This window comes from Rhyacophila brunnea, unplaced genomic scaffold, assembly GCF_057557595.1.
Source record: "Rhyacophila brunnea isolate RB1 unplaced genomic scaffold, BYU_Rbru_1.0 scaffold_7, whole genome shotgun sequence".
NCBI lineage: Eukaryota > Metazoa > Arthropoda > Insecta > Trichoptera > Rhyacophilidae > Rhyacophila > Rhyacophila brunnea.
In genome coordinates this window covers 42944777-42960138 of record NW_028233339.1, presented here as the reverse complement: position 1 = coordinate 42960138, position 15362 = coordinate 42944777, and the positions used below count along the sequence as shown (strand labels likewise).

Here is a 15362-nt window from a genome sequence, read left to right as displayed (position 1 = left end):
ACATGCTCATATCCTTTGAGATACACGGTTATTACAACACAACTTTTGCATCGAGCAATGAATAAAGCAATAACATTTTTATGAAAAAATAAAATCAAAAGGAGCCACATTTTGGGAGAATGTTTTGTATAAAAAAAAAAATGATAACGAATGACTACACTACACTACAGAACGATTTTTCAAACTAGAAAAATTAACTTATTCTTATCCTTCTAATAGTTGGCAGTATTGTTTGTTAATAAAAAAAACGGTGTGTGTAGTTATGTACGCGCTTTAGAAGTTCTACTTCTTTGGCGTAACAAAACAAAAACAAAAATTGTGATAACCTAGATTCTTCGACTGGCTCTTAATGATCTTGTTAAATTACACACTCAAGAAAAAGGGCCGCTTATTGGAGCGCCGTTGGTTTATTTCTATACACTTTAATTTATATTACTACTAAATTTTATAATTATTCCTCGTTGTTTTAATTTTTAAAGTAACAACTGTCACTCTGACGTGTAATCGTTTGTTTACGCGAGGAATTGCAAATGGCCGACAATAATAAATTCGTTGTCTAGGCAACGGAACAATTCTACTATCAAACTTGCGTTTGTATATAGCTGACTGATTCGCAGCTAACTTCATACTGTCGCGGACTTTCGTAACGGTGTGTGCGCGCAGCTCTGTATTTCACTCTTTACCAAACGCCCCAAAATAAGTACAACTTTAAAAATTGCGGCCTGTTTTAACGCGTTGTTTTAGTTATTGAGGGATCTAGAGCTTTCCATAAAGTTTATGAAGGAACCCCTGTAGAACCCTAGTTCCTGGGCCGCCCAGGGATAACGCCAAGAAGGACGTAGAGAGGTTGTGTGATAGAAATACCCGGAGCACGGTTATGCAGTCGGCTATGGATCTGGCCTATAGCACCAGATTAAGTAACTAATTAAACTAAATAATAGGGATTCATCACAACAGCTATTATTTAAATTACCATCCTCTCATCCATACCATGTCACCCTCACAAGGGTAGAGATACCAAAACGATTCGGAACCACTTCACTGAAGCATGGAGTTAAGATTAAGCGATGATTTAAAAAGGGGAAATAATAATTGCATATAATAAATTCTACATGCGATTATACCTGACACACCTGACTGGCCGGGTGAGCTGTACAATTTATAGGAATCCATTGAATATTCATAAGAATCAAGTACCCGAGTGCAAGATCCATAAATAAACAACAATTTATTCACATCACTATCGTCACAATCTCCATTATAATAATTGACGGTTGACTATCCGAAAAAGGCGCGAAAACACGCGACGTCACGACACAATGCAGCCAACAAAGCGCGTCTGGAAAATGTTTATACATAATAAATAATATTATTTTGTATGGTAATCGACCTCGACTTCGGCTTAACAAGCGATATTTCTATATACCAGATAGTATAAAGTTTTTATGGGTATGAAGCCTGTTTAGTATAGTGCCATCGCACTCGACTTTGTGCGAAGCCGGATTAACGGGAAATGAAACAGTACGTCTCAAAATCCTTATAATGACAGTATTAACTGGTTGGGCCATTTATATTCGCATTCATCATTTCTTTCCACCAACCTCAAACCCCCAATTATTGTCACAAGCCCACCAGTCACGGGTCATGATCGACCGTGATGAAAGTGATAGTTACTCCACGACAGCCGACGCGCCTAGGCATGTAAAGCTATCGCGATCTATCTGATATGATACGAACGCGTTAACCACAGACTGATTCATACAACACGTATCTGTTCGACCTTCGTTGCTCTAAATCTGTTACGGTTTGAGTGAACGTCGCGTCTATAACATCCATCCTAAACTTATTATCGTCATTCATTAACCTCATAATATATCATCCATCAAAAGTCTACCGCCCGTTTACCAGTGCGTGAACACCGAACCGGCCTCAGCGCGTGCCAACCCTCTCAACATAAAGGTCAGTGTCTGGCATCCTGTGTAACCCCCCGCCCCTAGATCAGTAATACACCAATCCAGCATCACCTTCAAATACCCTCCACTGCCAAAAGCGCCACAATCAACTATTTATTTTATATTGTACAGATCGCATAAAGAAAGCTCCCAATTAACCAAGGATAAAAAATCTTGGTGTTTGATGGGTGTTAAATAGAAAAACATTTACACGAAATCAGTACCTGGCCCAAAACGACAAAGACAACGCTTATGAGCTATACAATAGTGGATATTTGGATCAATTATGATCATGGCCCACACAAGGGGGGGGGGTGATAGGTCACTAGGGGCCAGGCTTAGTGGGTTCGACCAGTTAAATGAGATAAAAAGACACCACAAATTTGCTCTAATAATAAAAAGGCGCTATTTTACTTAAAGTATTAACATTTTAAAATACATGGCTGTGCGATGGAATTTGATGATAGGTTGACATAATAAAATGATAATTAACACGTAGAATTTTATTTTATAATACGTAATATTATGTTTCCTGATTAATAAATAATTACAAGATGAAAAGAACTTTTTATATACAACGTTTTTAAATTTTCTGTTGAATCATATAAACTTGACTTGACTAGCTGAAGGCCATATTCCATTGGCAGACGCACAGACCCAACCCGATCCAACGATCGACGCCAACCGTTGTCGCTAGCTATTTGCAATTACACGCAACGATTCAATCTCGTTGGTACTTGATTTGATTGGTTAAAATAATACTAGTGTTGCTATTATTAAAAATATAGGTTGAGTGAAAACTAGATATTTCTTAGATTGGTGGCTACACTGAACGCATTCCCGCGCAATTTTACGTCAACAAAACTGAGCTGTCAGCTGTCAAACCTAGCGAGGCATCAGATCTGTTAAAATTTATGCGGCCGTTTGACATTTATAGAAAGTTTGTATACTTATTGTTAATTTACATCATGAATAACTGGGCGAGCTTGAATCTCCAAACCAATTGAGTAATTCGAATATCGAAATCGAATAATCCAAAGACTAATTTTATTTATTGTAGCGAGTATGGCTATATTTCAACTGGCTCAGGCGGTCAGGACTCGCCGTAAACGAAAACACTGAATATGGCGGGTTTTTACGTTCCACATTATATCTTTGGCGTGTATTTATTCGACGAGGACTGTGTCCTCGGTGATACTCCATATATATTTTTTAAGTTTTCGCCATCTTGTAGTTGTTCAGTTGAAATCGACCAGTAGAATGAAATGAACGACCGTTTGCATGACTCAGGCGCATATTCGGCTATTTTCGTACGCTTTCGGCAATCTTCGCTTGATAATGAAAGGATCGCACGACGGATAATAGAAAATTTTCCACTTTCGACCCGATCGCTCACGATCCTTGAAAACCATAGAGAATAGAGTTTGACAGTCGTGGCAGAGGATCGGGCCAGACGCAATCTGCCAATGGAATATGGGCTTGAAACGATCAAAAAAATTTGTACTTGACATGTCATATTGATTTCCATAGTAACGCACGTATATATTAATATTAACAATTTAGTTGTTAGGACCCCAGACCCTTAACAACCAATAATGGTGTCGAAATAACTTTTCATATAAAACAGAATTAACTGAAAATGAAATCAATTCTACTTAAAGATGGCTAAAAGTATTAAAAAAATGCATTGGCATCGTGGTGTGATATATTCTAAAAGTTTAAAATGTATAGCTAGTCGGTAAGTTAGTTAAAAATCGATTGCAAGATTTGTACCGGACAAATAAGAATACGAGCTAAGAAAACGTTGTAAAATGGCTATGTATCCAATATTGCGAATGGTCACATGTTACTTCTTGGCTACCATAAAAGGGGAAATTCATGGTAAAACAAATAATATGTTTAACATATTATTGTAAGCCCCGTTTTTCGCTGACAACTTTTACGTGCCACAAGTTCAAGGACTGTTATTCCATTTGACCGTCTGAGCTAGGTAGGTCTATAAAAAAATCTATAACATTTATTTTTATATAATAAGAATAAGTACAACGATTAAATTAATTTTCGGAAAACTACGAGCGCTTCGGTTCGTAAATTTGTTCCATTTTTAGCACTGTGTCATAATGTGTAGTGTAAACATAGATGTTAGTGTAAACATGATATAAGGGCGAAGAACAAGCAAGTTAAGGTAACAAGAAAATATGTTGTATAAAATGTTCTTACCTCTGAGGATTTGGTAGAGGAAGACCTTGATGTGGTCGGTGGAGAGGGCCTGCGGAGAGACGATTATCTTGTGCAGGTCACTCTGCAGCAATTCAGTTATCACATATCTGTTGTTTAGATAAAGTTAAGGAAACATCGAGATATTAAAAACCAAATCTGACCACATCTGATCTAGTGTGTCGTTATGTATGACCTACAGATTTTGTATCTAAATTAGTATCATATCATTCAAAACCAATTCATATGGAGTATATTTATTAATAACAAAAAAACCTGAAATTGAACGCATATATTATAAGTAATATAATACAATAAAAGGCTGACATTGTTTAAATTGCGTTTTCCCGAAATTGTTATCTTTGAACATATGGTACACTGGCTTTCATATACAATTTAATGATTTATTTATTAGAAAAAAAAAGTATTATGGCATTACAGTTATTTGCCAATCCGCCATAATACATAATAAAATACACTATAAAATTATAAACATCATGACATCAAAAGACTTAATTAGATACTATAAAACACGAAAGAAGAAACAGTATGTTTGTATGTAAATATTAAAATTAAAATAATAAAAACAATTATAAATGTAAATAATTTAAAACGCCCACAAACATTATGAAGTTATAAAAAAATAAATCAATCTTTATGGTGCTATGAAATAGGGCATATGCTAATCGCACGGTACAGACCTACAAACTTATCTGAAGAATGGGATGGGGGAGCAACTGTCGAAAACTACCCAATCAAGACTCGTAACTGGACAAAATCTGACATTCGAATGAAATTTTCAAAATGGCGTCGCATGGTAGTTTGTGGTTCCATTTTTGGCCATTCTAGAGATAAGTTTGTAGGTCTGTACACAGCATCGTGAGACATTACATCCGTCCTGCAACGGGGCATTACGAAGTCACTGATGATATTGGCGGGAACATGAAAATTAATGCTTGACAATATGGACGGATTGTAAATGAACCCACGAATAATGCATTCAAAGAGTAATCACTCCTTGGGTGGACAAGGATTGCACTAATAGCATACCCAGTAGAAAAGGGAATGGGACAACTGGACGCTAGGACAATTGGATGCCGCACTGTTGTAGACACGTATACAGAACGTAGACAAGGAATTTTAATCAGTTTCTATCTACTACTTGGTAGTTTTAATTTATTTTACTCTTAACATGTTTTTTTTATTGCGGATTGAGAATTACCACGCCTAAGGCTTTATATAAAAATAAAAAACTTTTTTCGTTGGAACTTAAACATATGCACAATTAAATCATTATTTACGTGTGCACATTTTAATTCGCTCCATTTATTAAATCATAATATAATATTTGAAATATAAATAATAATATTAGATATTTTTTTTTAAGTACCTAGCGTCTATTTAATTTCGGATTGCGTGGTGTCCAATAGTCCGGCGCCAAATCGTCCTAGACCCGTAGAAAACGAGTCAGAATATTCTTTTGATTGTCATTAGCATAAGGAAAGAATCCGTATGCAAAGTATAAAAAGAAGAATGTCAGCGATCATTTGAACACGGCGGTCAAATTCCCGTGGACCCCACAAACAAAAATGTAAAAATTATATAGCAGAATCTTGTCTTTGGCGACCCGCAGCGTAATAAAATCATGTCGCAATTTGTTTATGCCAAGGTAAAACTCGTACTAACTCGTTTTATATATTTTGTCACGTTGTTTTGCGAAATCTGCAATAGGTAATTCATAACTTTTTTGTCAAACGAAAAAAAAATGGACGAGTTAACCTGATTTTCTAAAACGTATTAAGCGGGAAAGTGTTTTTCCCACCGAGGTATTACGCCGACCTACGTAAAACCAATATAATATTTATGATGACGTATGGATTTCCTATTGACGCAAATCCTACCTGGAAGACGTTTTGGTAGGCAGTGATATTGACCTACTGCCGGTGTAATAAACATAAACATGTATCCAGATACTGCCCAACATTTAATTTATTATGAAACAGAAATCATCCAGCCGGTGTCGATCCACCTCCACTCTTCTCAGTCCTTCGCTTCCGTGTATATCTACCGTGCAAATTATGAGTTCTTCGTCTATACAGCGGGTTTTAGAGCGTCTTGATGGTCGTTTAAGGCGATACTTCCGTGAAACGGCAAATAATTTTCAACTATAGGCGCGACGAAATTTCGGACTCGCTGGCAGTCTGAGAGCGAACGTCGAGGTGTCAATACGTCAATTTGTTTCGTGATGGCGACGGGGGTATTAATTCTAAATCGTGTAAAGATGACTAAAAACGTTACCCATTTACTTTAAAAAGAAAACATGTCAATGAATATATTATTATTGTTACTAATAGAACAATAAACAGAACATTAAATGGACGCATGTTGAATTTATATGACAAATTATATTTCGTTCGGCATGCGTAATTTGCACCCGCGCATCGCCTAGCCACGATCTTTTTAGACCATGCCTCAACTGAGGTATAGCCTTAATGCAGCGGTCCCCAACCGGTGGTCCGTGAGAGAATTTTGGTGGTCCGCTGAGTAATTTGAATATATTTGCAATTTTCGTGTTTATTAAAAAGTTTCAGTAGTCTTATATTTTTTTTGCAATTTTAGCCTTTATCATTATATATTGACAATTGTGGAAAAAATACATGGTAGTGGTCCGCGGGATTCAAGATTTTGAGTTTAGTGGTCAGCGAGGTCCAAAAGGTTGGGGACCGCTGGTTTAATGCCCCTCGGGTACAACTGTATGACGGCATTTGTCCAGCAGTTGTCCTCTCGCCGAGCGATATGCCAATCCATTGAAATTTCATTTCTTGTCTGCTTTCATAATGACATTTATAGATATAGGTATTACCCATTACTGTTAAGGCTGGGGTGGCGAATCCAATAAGGCTTCGTGGTCCAGCGCGCAGCCACTGGACTCTCACCCGGAGGCTCCGGGTTCAATGATTGACCGTTGAGGTCACAATGTATTTATGTGGGTTTCTCAAAGTCTGAATCTCTTACTACCTACTGTCTCTATACGATTTTTATTATACTGTACCTATATACTTATGAATATTCTAATATACACCCCACAATGTAGACATAATTATTTTTGTACCAAATTCCTGCACTGTCACTGTGCACGGAGTATCGGTCAAAAATTGGTTACATGTAAATTGTACGTAAAACATTTCACCGTGGCACAGTTCGCCGTGAGCTTTTTAATCGGAAAGAGATGACACTATACGGTCTCCAATTTTATTAGATTCAATATGAACATTAATTCAATTTTCATAGCTGATTTTGGCAAAATTCATAAATTCAAGAATGAAAACCTAACCTAACCTAACAAATGATCCAGTATATCGGCTATTTTCAAAATTTGTTTGCTGCTGGCTTCCTGTAAAGTGTAAAATATAAACCGACAAGAACCGTGTTTTATTTGAACATGAATTTTATGTCAGCACTATACCTACGACCCAAAGAGGTTGGACGGTCTTTAAAATACGGCCATATTATATTTCCGATACAACATTTCACGGTGAAGTGTGATACGGTGCAAGTTTAGGTACAAGTCTCCGGACACGAATCCAGGGATAAAAAAAAATTATCGACGCTTCTAGATATCGGTACTGCAAGACAAAAAAATCTATCAATACTCCTAAGTATCCATACGTTGCCGATATCCTTAGTCGTGTGTGAGGGGTTTGAGCGTGTATTGCCACTAAGCTCAGAAAATAAAACCCTGGCCCCACAAAAACTTAATGTCACGGCTCGCTGGAAAGACGCACTGTTTCCGAGAAAGAAACTTAAGCCTTCCAATATTTAATTTCTCGTGGCAGGCGGTCAGCGTATCGCATGCGGGCTGGTGTGTACTTGGGCAATATTATTATATTATTACAAGAGTCATGAAAATACCTTATTAAGGTCACCCGGTGCTTAAAAAAGCTCACAACGTACTTTCGTAACATAATAATGCTTTTGAATAATCCTACGTACTTCGTCGGCTTACTATTATGACATCTCTATCTTCAGTCAACCGTCAGTGTTGGTGTAGTGTTTGTGGCAAACGCGTGAATCGTGAATGCCACCGAGAGCGAGCCACAAAGAAGCTAAATACATATAGGTACTGGACACAAAGCATCAGTGGCGAAGACTCCATACTAGGCGATTATTGTAAGCCTACCTTCTTGAGAGAAATATTTTTTAATTGCATATTGACTTATTTATATAATCACTTGATTATATTATATTCCATAAAATAATTTATTTTGCCAACGAGAGATGCCGTATGTGTAGGAATGTATTACACAGATAATTACAAAATATTCTGCAAAGGTTTTAAAAAATATACCACAGCGCGCCATCTGTCTTGACGCAAATAAAGGCCGGATTTTGTTTCAATTAATTCTCATTTTTTTTCATATGGACTTTACGTCACGTAGTCCCGCCCAGTCTATCGAATTGTATGAACTAAGATAAGCTCTGATCGCAGAGCCTAAAATTAAATAATTAAAAAATAGATAATTTAAAAAAATAATTTCTATGGTGTTTAATCGAATATTAATAAATACAGACTATTTTTTTAAATAAAAAGAACTTTTATCTAATGATTTTTGATGTGTATAAATGTTTTGAAAAAATACGTACTTAATTTAAACTGATCGCTTAATTTTATGCCGTCAGTGAGTTTTTGAAATTAGTGTGTCGTTGTCATTAGTGTGTACCTATTCATTCATAGTAATATCGTATTGTCTTCTTATTTCTCGTAAGTATACCTGACAAGTGTGTTCTTTTTATCAGATCTCCAAAGCCTACCTCTTTCCAAAAGTCACCCTTCGCCACTGCAAAGCATCACTCATATCTCTAAGTAAATATAAGGCTGCGTTTATAAAATAAAGTATGGATTGTCGATCGTTTTTATACATTTGAATTAGTATTCTGGTTGTGTGTATACCGAGTGAAACGGATAGAATAACAAAAGTGGAGAATGGTTACACGTGTATTTTCTTTAAACTTGTGAATCCAGTTAGTAAAACGGTACTATTTTCAGGGATTGTGATTAATACAAGTGTTTTGAATCAATATTATACCCACCAAGGCTAACTATATTCAATCCGTGACACTGAATTGCGAATTACGATGGCAATGCTAGGTTAACTATTTCTTTTATTCAACGAATAATTCACAAGATTTAAGAATGTACCATTCTAATTATTGATCATACATAATTTTGAAAAACACTTTCTGAGAAAATATATTATAACCAATAGAAAAAATCTTTTTGAAAAAACTAAACCACCCCGGCAAGGATTCGAACCCTGCATCTCCCGGGTTTACGACCCAAGCGCGCATTACCTCTATGCTACGCAGTGTCATACTAATTGCGACAAATTTGAACTATTGGCCACTTTTAATACCTACTCATCAGCGCTCTTCTAAATCAAGCTACTTTGGCAATCGATTTTTGTTTATTAAATCAAAGTAGATACATATTACTTCAATTACTAACTGACGTCGTGGATTTCTCCAATATTTTTTATAAAGTAACTTACTTGAACTTGCTAATAATTTATAATTAACTATTTCTTTTATTCAACGAATAATTCACAAGATTTAAGAATGTACCATTCCAATTATTGAACATACATAATTTTGATTGATTTAGAAGCTTAAGAAGAAGACAGTTACAAACAGTTTACCATAATGCATTCGAATCTCAGATTGGATTTTTTTTAACCAACTGGAAATTCTAATCGGATGCATTTTGAACCTGCGTCAACACGCTGCAACTGCAGTGCTGTGTGTCTGAACCCTAAAATGGGCGTGGATGGCGTTTCTGTGCGATTCTCGAGTGATCGGAAGGCGAATTGCGGAGAATAGAGCGGATTAAAGACGTCGTCTTGGAGGAGGCCAGGTTGTCGCGCCACGATTAATATTTGAACTCAGTCTCACGTACATCAATATATCAAAATTTTAATCAATTTCTCTCCCGGTTGTTAATCTAAATTCAAAGTCATTGGTTCGGTATGGTTAGCGATCAGATTAATTGAAACAATCCATAGCAGATTATGCCGAGGGTGAATTTCTAAATCTAAAATAAAACATACCAAATAAACAATAGGTATTCAATATACCTAACCTTCAGTCGATTGAAACGATTATAGAGATGCTACAATGCTACATCATACAGTGATATAAGTCTGAATGCGTCATTACATGGGGGAGGGTTCGCTACGGTATGGAGAACGGGGGAAAACCTAGGGGGCTCTGGACACCCTTACCCATTGCTGTGCGCTATACCCACCCTCACAAGGATTACGTATTCGCATTAAGATTAGTATACAGCCAAAAATGCTGCGAAGAACATTTTGTAACATCAGTTTGAATACATTCTATTGGCATCTGTAATTAAAAAATAGGCTTACTTAAATATAAAAGATTTATCTCTCTATTGAACATACAGAAATACATAATCATAACTTTTAGAGAATGAAAGAAAGTATCAAATGGTACTTGAACTCTCGTCCATCGCAATCTGGGTGGTAAACTTTATCAATAAACTATTGCTAATCACGCGAAAATTTCCTAGCAACTGTGCTTTTACTGTGTTGATATTCGCGACCATGTTTATTTAACCAACTTTGATACCTAGACGGCGTCAGAATCTCTCCAAGATTTAGGAATCTAACATAAAGAACGTTACATGATTTGGAACATAGTAAACGGTGTGCTCACGTGCGGACGAGGGCTGCACGGGAATGCTGTCACTATGTTAAACGCTGCTGTAATTTCACATCGAAGTAATTCGATATTTTTACAATATATTATGATTATAAAACGCCATAAAACATTTTTATGAGTTATAGGAATATAAATCAAACAAAAAAAACTACAGTCGAACTTGGTTATTACGAGGAAGATGGGACCGACTGCATTTTCTCGTTATATAACATTTTTCGCGCCACGTTCTATTTGAGCATAGATCATAAAATATCCGAAAACCATCGTAAAAATCCCCGAAACAAACATGGCATTCATAAACTACAAAAAAAGTTGTTTATCGTAATGAAGTGCTGAGCCGCCGGCGCTGGTAGGTACCTACTGACTTCAGAAAGCTTGGATTTTTTACATGCAATTTCAACCATATACGTGGATACTTTTTCAATGTTGTCGGCGAAAAGACCAATTAGGTACTTAGACACTTAAGTAGTGTCATAGACGTAATCCGATCCCGGCGGCATCGGTCTAGTTAACTGCCCGGTCGGATTTTATCGCTTAGGGTCTAAATTGTTTTGCTCGGTATAACAGTGAATAAAGTATGGAGAAAATCATAAACTAAAATGTCAACGAATTTTTCTCGAAAACGAAGGATCTCGCAATATCCGTGATCGTAGTAACCGAGTTTGACTGTATTTACAATAATTGTTCATTTCTAGTATTTGTACACGAAGTTCGGTGTAATTTTACAGTATAAGCCATAATCAGCAGCGTCCCGTCAGTATTTTTCCATGGTCAGTACAGTATTAGTAAAATACAGACCGGTTCGAACAAAACCTATAGGTACACAACCGCAATTTCATTCACTACCCATTTTGGGGGTGTGGCGGTTCTTATTAGAGTTATACGAAATGCAGAGGCAGGCTTCGGATGGCTTGGAGATGGGGGCGATGACGGGGGAGGGCAGCGTCTAGTCGGCAGGGCATACCGGAGCCGGCGTCTGCCAACTGGCGGCCGCCCTACACATATATTTTATAACCTCACGTAGAGACGTTGCACAGGTTCCGAGCCCTCCCCCCTAATGCATTCGAATCGTGGATGTTTAATTAAATGCAATGATTAATCTTCCGCCATACGATTGGATATACAAGATTTTCAATTTATTTATTTTTTAACATATCGTGGACATTACAAATTATAAGTTTAAAACGTTGACAACATGACGACATCAAACATTATTATAAAGAAGAAAGAAAAAGAAAAGTAATAAAAGGGGTGAAAATGAAAATATAAAAAGAGAACATAATACGAGGGTGGGTCAATAATTCCTTAGAAAAAAGCATTAAAACAGTTTTTATTTTTGTATTTTTTTTTATTTCTCAATATAATCTCCTTGGAGCTCAATACACTTGGTTAGACGTTTCTCAATTTTTTTTAAACCGTCAGAAAAATAAGTTTTCGGAAGGTCCTCAAAATAAGCATTTGTCCGATCGATGACTTCTTCATTTGAAAAAAAACGTTGTCCACTTAGCCATTTTTTTAAGTTTGGGAAAAGGAAAAAGTCACTGGGGGCTAAATCTGGCGAATACGGTGGGTGGTCGACCAATTCGAACTTCAATTCTTCAATTTTAGCCATTGATCGTAAACATGTGTGAACACGGGCATTGTCCTGATGAAAGAGGATTTTTTTCCTGTTTAAATGAGGCCGTTTTTCTTCAATTTCGTTTTTTAGCTGGTCCAATAAAGATGCATAATAATCCCCTGTTATTGTTTTTCCTTTTTCCAAATAGTCAACGAAAATAATTTCACGTGCATCCCAAAATACAGTAGCCATAACCTTACCAGCTGATTTTACGGTTTTCGCCTTCTTTGGACATGGTTTGTCTTCGCAATCCACTGCTTTGACTGTTCTTTCGTCTCGGGAGTATAGTGGTGTATCCATGTTTCATCTACAGTCACAAAGCGACGAAAAAATTCATTCGGATTGCGTTGCATAAGCGACAACAGGGCTTTAGAGGCCACCACCCTATTGCGTTTATTGTCGACTGTGAGCAAACGCGGCACCCATCTTGCAGAAATATTTTTCATGCCCAATTTGTCATGTAAAATAGAAATGACGATACCTTTTGAGATCCCTGTAACCTCAATTATCTCACTCAACTTTAATCTTCGGTCACTTAACACCATATCGTGGATTTTATTGATTCTGGTGTAGTCACCTCTACAGGACGTCCTGAGCGTGGTTCATCCTTTGTTGATGTACGACCACGTTTAAATTCATTTAACCAGTTATAAATAGTTGCAAGTGAAGGAGCAGATATGCCGTGAACTAAATCCAACTCATTTTTTATTTCCTTTGCTGTTAACCCTTTTATATTAAAATGTTTAATAACAAGCTCTAAACTCAATTTTCTCCATTTTCCATTTTTCCATTTTCCACAAGCAATTTTTTTTTTAAATGTACGAGAAACACACAACAACCCGACCAATCTGATTGAAACTTCGCAGCATACTGAATCGGTAGTGCCGCTGCATGAAAACAAACCGCTTACAGTACTAGTCGCGCCACCTGTCGGCTTTTCTAAGGACTTATTGACCCACCCTCGTAATATAAACATACAAAAGCAGTGACAAAACAATTATACATATTATAGAACTTCAAAGAAGTACACCGAGTTTGCTAAGGAGACCCTATTTTTGAAGAATTTATTAGACTTGACTATCCAAAATATTGTTGTTTTAATTTAATAAAACGCAATTTTTTGTAGTACTTATTCCACTTTTAATCAATAGATTAGGACCGGTTTCGTCCGCCTCAGAGGGACATTTTCAAGAGGCGGAAGGAAGACGAAACCGGTCCTAATCTATTGATTAAAAATGTAACAAGTACTACAAATAAAAATTGCGTTTTATTAAATTAAAACAACAATACAATGCAGTTCCACCATGAATTGACAGTTAACAAAATAAAAGAAATTATCCAAAATATGCAGGTATATGGGAGTACGTAAGACATCAATTAATATTAAGCTGTTAAACATCGATTTGAAACTGCGAATAGAATGGTTGTTAATATTACGGAGTTATAAAATATTAAATTAAATTAGGAAAAACGTTTTACGTGGATAATGAGGTAGGTATATCATTTAGTTTTATTTATGTAGAATCGCTGGGAACCAGAATTGTAAAGAACTTATTTTTAAGATTACTCGGGTAAAGTTGAAATTTTCCATGTACCTACGTAGTTTACGAACACAAATATTTTTATGAAAAAATATCGTTGAAAAACAAATTCGCATCGCTGAAGCCTTTCCAGACTTGCCTAAAGAAATCTGAGAGATGTACTGCTAATTACGCAAAAAATATATATTTTACTTAACGCGCACTGACGTTGCCACGTTTCTGATCTATTTTCAATGAGTGTGCCTAATGAAATATATTAACTTTCATCAATGGCGGTTTTTCATTAAACCAGACAGACGAGACGGTCGCTATATCAGAAAGTGCCAAAATCACATAATTTCACAAACATTATTAAAAAAAAAGAACTAATGCTGCATGTTCAACGCGTGCGTGCTACCTGTGCTCCTTTATGTCCGTGAGACATGGCATCTTACTAACCTTCAAAGGTCTCAGCTTTTGAGATTTGAGAACCGATCGTCAGCTGAATGCAGAACTATTCTAACTCACATTTGAAATATTTTGCAGAAGAGTTTTTTGAAACAGCCTACTTCTGTTATTTAGTATTTATATGGACAAGTGTATGCACCATTTTTTTCATCAATAACCCTACTAAAATATGATGCATCCATTTATCCATAAGGATAATAAATAATTTCAGTACCTAAGTTGTTTAAAAAAACTCTCTCCTCAAAAATTTCAAATGTAAGTTAGAATAATTCTGCATTCAGCTGACGCGATGTCTCCGACGAATCTTATGCCGGGTCCACACCGAAAACAAGTCGCGCGACAACTCGTTAAATTTTACGATAAGCATGATAATTATCGTAAAATTTCTTAAGCAATTATGATAATTATCGTAAAATTTAACGAGTTGTCGCGCGACTTGTTGCCGGTGTGGCCGCACTTTTAGGGAAACATTGGTACGACCGCGTTAAGTTCGTGAGCAGACACAGTAACCTTCGGTGATTGAGGTAATCACGAAAAGGCGTTTTACGTGGCTGGGACATGTGTTCCAGATGCCGCCAGAGAGTGCGACACTTGTGGCAAGGGTTCCGTCACCGTGACCGGCCCTCCCTCACCCTGCAGCGGTGCTACAAAAGCGATCTACGCGCTGCAGGTCTGGCATTGCGGAAGGCGCAAGAGTTGGCAATGGACCGAGGGTAGTGGCGCGAAATTGTGCTTGCCCTATGCCCCGATGCTGGGTCGTGACAGGGTGAAAAAAGAAGAAGAATGCTGCATTATCTCACTCTCAATGGCGTACCGTACATTAACCCGCCACTGAGTTTCGGCCAAATT

The 15362-nt window shown here is 36.8% G+C and overlaps 1 protein-coding gene across 3 annotated transcripts in view; it reads right to left on the bottom strand.

The window, feature by feature from the left end:
* The window catches only part of nmo (serine/threonine-protein kinase nemo), a 208727-nt gene that overhangs the window by 39264 nt on the left and 154101 nt on the right, over positions 1-15362 (bottom strand). For all 3 annotated transcript variants that reach the window (XR_015071945.1, XM_085958251.1, XM_085958250.1), the window contains exon 4: positions 4173-4279. Coding sequence is in view for 2 of the 3 variants with exons in the window: in XM_085958251.1 (XP_085814377.1) it covers positions 4173-4279 (107 nt within the window). In the remaining variant the exon portion in view is untranslated. The remainder of the gene's footprint in view (positions 1-4172; positions 4280-15362) is intronic.